This window comes from Fukomys damarensis, unplaced genomic scaffold, assembly GCF_012274545.1.
Source record: "Fukomys damarensis isolate Sample0158 unplaced genomic scaffold, DMR_v1.0_HiC HiC_scaffold_25, whole genome shotgun sequence".
NCBI lineage: Eukaryota > Metazoa > Chordata > Mammalia > Rodentia > Bathyergidae > Fukomys > Fukomys damarensis.
In genome coordinates, this window is record NW_022900937.1 from 10587038 (window position 1) to 10591378 (window position 4341).

Genomic DNA, 4341 nt, shown 5'->3' on the forward strand with positions numbered 1-4341 from the left:
ATGGCTGCATTTTATAGTAAGTACTGGTATTTGGTACTGGTGCATTGCATACCTACCCCTGTATACTTTTTCTGACTGTGTCTCATCCATTTTACACCTTCTGCTCATCAAGTTCACCAACCTGTAGATTTACAAATTCATTTCTTCTGTGTCTGACCATAACTCATGGTTCCTTTTGATTACAGCCTCCTTTACCCAGGTGTACTTTGGACCCATGGGACCCTGTTCTATCCATACAGATTCACTTTTAGCTATTTAAACTCTTAGAAGTGTTTGCATAGCAGCATGAATTCTAGAATATAAGGTGTGGAGCTGAATATCACAGATATCTTAGTAACTTTTCTCATTGCTGGGACAAAATATCTGACACCCGAAGTTAAAGGAGGAAAAGTTTATTTTCACTCACTGTTTATAGAGTCCATATTCGGTGGGCTCCAAGGCAGGGTCGTGTGGCACAGGATAAACAGTCAATGGCATGGCAGACACAAGGCAGTAAGCAGCAGGCAGCAGGAGCAGCAGAGAGCCTCCCTTCCCCTTTCATCTAATCCAGATTATAAGCTTACTGGATGGTGCCACCCACCCCCAGGATGAGCCTTTACATTATCCACACCCACAACTGTGATAAACCAACTAGTGGAGGACTAGTTCAATACCACACACTCTTTTTTTTTTTTTTTTTTTTTTTTTTGTACCAGGGATCAAACTTGGGACCTTGTAAGGCAGGCAGCAGAACCACTGAGCTGAATCCCTGGCCCTCACACACTCTTAATTGCAGCCTCACAGCCATCTAGTCCAGTCACCTCCAAAAAGCCCCACCTATGAGCACATGAGTCTTTGGGGGGACATTTAGGTACAAGTGGTAATAACAGGATGCAAATTACAAAGCAGGTTTAGGTTGTTCTAGGATTCAACTGTACGTCAGCTTTTGAGCACAGACATTCAGATTTTCAACACTGTCCTGAACCCTTACTCCAGCAGCCTTGGCTGGGTGCTATGTTTCTCTGTTGCACCCCTGTGGGTGTCTTTGGCGAAATCAAGGTACTTTTTGGCCCCTGAATGAATGTCAGGACCAACAAGGTCCTGGTGTCTGCAGTAGCTTTATTCTGATCTTCCTCCTTGTCACTCAGGGAACGGGTCAGATTGTTCTCACTGAGGCCACGAAATCCCTCTGCCACCTATTTCTTGGTCGACTTGGTATCTAGGACTGTTCTTTCTCTGCCATCTTCAGAGAGAACAGAGGCGGATCATCCAGGAGCAGAAGCAGCTGTCCAAGAAGCTGCAAGATGAAACTGAGCAGAAGGAACAGCTAAGAAGGTCGAAGAATGAGATGGACAGCGAGCGGCGACACCTCGGCGAGACCATCGAGAAGCTGCAGCAGGAGGTGAGGGGACGGGGTGGGCTGCCCTATCAGGGCCCAGGCTGTTGGAGGTCTGGTGGAAGCCAAGGAGACCTGGATTCTGTCTTAGTGGAAAACTTCCGGGGGTTGCAGAATTCCTGAAGCAGCCCTCTGGGCTTGCCGAGAATCCCACATAGAAACTTGAAGGTAGAGGCCAGCACCCTGTGGGTCCTTGGCCCCAGAATCCCCTTGTGATAGAGGCAGAAGGCTGGTGTGGAAGCACGTGTTTACCCCACGCTCACAGAATTGGAGACCACACTGCTGGGCAGAGTCTGCTTATCCAGGAGCAGTGGAGTCAGTTTCAGAATCCCATAGCTGCTGGGCATGGTGGTGCATGCAGCTGAGGCAGGAAGATGGCAAATTCAAGACCAGCCTCTGTTCACTTGTCTCCTAGAAGCTGCCGTTTTATACCACTCTCTTTACTTTTCTTTCTTTTTGTTGTCTCTAACTAGAATTCTGTCTGTGTTATTTTTGACTGCTTTTTTTTTTTTTTTTAAACCAGGGATCGAACTTGGGTCCTTGCGCCTGCAAGGCCGGAGGTGGAACCACTGAGCTAAATCCCTGGCCCCTGTCTGTGTTATTTTAATTAGACTCTGTAAGGTAGATGTTATGCTGTTAGTATCACCCAAGAGGACAATGCCAAGGTCCAGAGAGGTTAAGGCCATGCCCAGTCAGGTACATGGCAGAGCGCGGGTCTGACCCCAGGACCATGTGCATCTTGACAGGAGGAGCTCGTTCCCTTCTCCATGCTGCGGCTGAGTCAGAGGTGGCCAAACCCGGAGGGGTCAGCCCAGGGCCTTGGAGGGGGCTGCAGGGATGGGACAGCAGCTCGCCGCCCCTGACGGAGGTCACTGGGCCGGCTCACACCCTTGTCCCCTCCAGATGGCTGACATTGTGGAAGCATCCCGCACATCGACCCTGGAGCTCCAGAACCAGCTGGACGAGTACAAGGACAAGAATCGCCGGGAGCTCTCGGAAGTGCAGAGGCAGCTGAAGGAGAAAACCGTTGAGGCAGAGAAGTCCCACCTGGCCACCACGAAACTGCAGGATGAGGTGAAATGCTTCTGTGAGGGGCTTGGGTGTAGATTCTCATGACAGCTCCTGCGCTCCATTCTCTCCTTAGCCCTCCCTGTGTAGATGGTCGGGTAGCATTGTAAGACACAGAAACCCACCAACTCTGAGGGGAAGTGGATACGACTTCAACCGGACCCTTTTCTTGACCAACCCAACATTTTCTGCCTGAAAAGTTTAGCTGCCATTTATGGGACAGGAATGAGGTACCCAGCTGTGCCCACATGATTTCTGTGCATGCTTAGTCTAACTCACTCCTACAGCCAGGATTGTAGTAACTGACTGGTGTTTTTCGACTTAGTTTTGAAAATTTCGGACTTTTATTGAGATGGGGGTGGATAAGACTTTTCAGAAGGACAGTAATAGGGGATAAAAGAAATGTTTTGTAGTTTATAGATACTGACTCTATTAAAACCTATTCCTGGTTTTATGTTTAAGAATGAAGCAAAGAAACCCAAATTTAGGTTCCCTTCATCTTGACCACTAAAAAACATAATAATAAAAGGAATGTTTTTTGATTGTCTTAATAAAAAGTGGAGGGTCATTTCTGCTTGTACCTCTCCCCAGCTGGTGACCTTGAGCAAGTTACCTCAGTTTTCTACACATCTGTTTACACCATTGTAAAAACATACAAAATATTAGTGAGTCAATAATTACTCGAGCTAACATGTCAGACTGCATAGCAGAGGGACACTCATAAATGTTGGCTTCTCTTTTTCTTTAATTGTAAAGCTTTTTGTTGCTTTTTGTTTGTTTTATTTGCTACATGCACTGCCAAGAACACTGAGATTCCGCAGGAAAACAAATTTTCTTTAAAAAAACAAATCTTTAATCTGTTTGATGATCAAAGGGACATTGCCCTTGAATCAGTACTAAACGTTAAAGAACAATGGATATTTATTACAGACATCTAGAAAGGACCCTGATAACGGATCTGCTCTGGCTGGGGTTCAGATGATACAGGACTCTTGGTGAGAACAGAAGCCAGCACATTGACTCACAGTTCTCTTCAGCATCAAAACAATTATTTTTATTTCTACAGCAAGGGGGTGGAGAGGCACAGAAACTTGCCAGAACACCAGCAAACACCTGGTCTGTTTTGACTTCAAAAGATCACAGTGTCACAGTGCCCCATGCAGAGCGCCCCCTGTTGCTTTTGTTTTTGTTTTCTGGTTTTTTGTCTTTTGAGACAGGGTCTTACTATGTAGTTGAGACTGATCTGGAACTCACTATGTAGCCCAGGCTGGTATCGGATTTGCAGCGATCCTCCTGCCTCAGCTTCCCAAGTGCTGGGATTACAGGCATGTGCCACCACGCCCGGCCCCTGTTGCTTTTTGAGTAGTAGTTTGATGACAGTCTTAGGACTGGAAGGAAATTTGGAGATGAAGAGATTCTCTCTTTAGATAATCTAGGTGCAGAGTGATTAGTTAAGACCAGATGGAGACCAGCATTGTATATCAAACAACAGATATTTTTTTTTTAAAAAAAGATTCCCTATAATAAAAACAAAGTTGGCCTTTCCTAGATTTTTCTCTGTAGCACAGCCCTGTGAGATCCTATTTCCAGATGAGAGGATGCCTTGACTCTGAAAGGAAACTATTGAGATGTAGAAGTCCTGCAGTTATTTAAAACAGAAGAGAATTAATAAGTCGCCTGTCACTCTGGGTCCTTGGAAAGCTCAAACTCATCTCTGCCCCACACCCCAAGTTAAAGTTCTTCCTTGCATAAAGCTCAGGGGTGACACAGTTTTGGAGTCATTGCTGCCTTTGCTTTGAGAGAAATGGGCATGTTACCTTTCATTCTGCCGTATGGAGCTAGAAAAGCTCTCATGAAGATCCTGTTTAGGGATTAAGACTTAGAGTTCACCATCTTTC

The 4341-nt window shown here is 45.9% G+C and overlaps 1 protein-coding gene across 1 annotated transcript in view; it reads left to right on the forward strand.

The window, feature by feature from the left end:
- The first annotated feature begins 957 nt into the window (after positions 1-957).
- LOC104874242 (cingulin-like protein 1) overlaps positions 958-4341 on the forward strand; it is a 24743-nt gene continuing 21359 nt past the window's right edge. The window contains exons 1-2 of the mRNA XM_010641269.3: positions 958-1381; positions 2279-2449. Of these exons, the coding sequence (XP_010639571.1) occupies positions 1328-1381; positions 2279-2449 (225 nt within the window). The 5' untranslated portion in view covers positions 958-1327. The remainder of the gene's footprint in view (positions 1382-2278; positions 2450-4341) is intronic.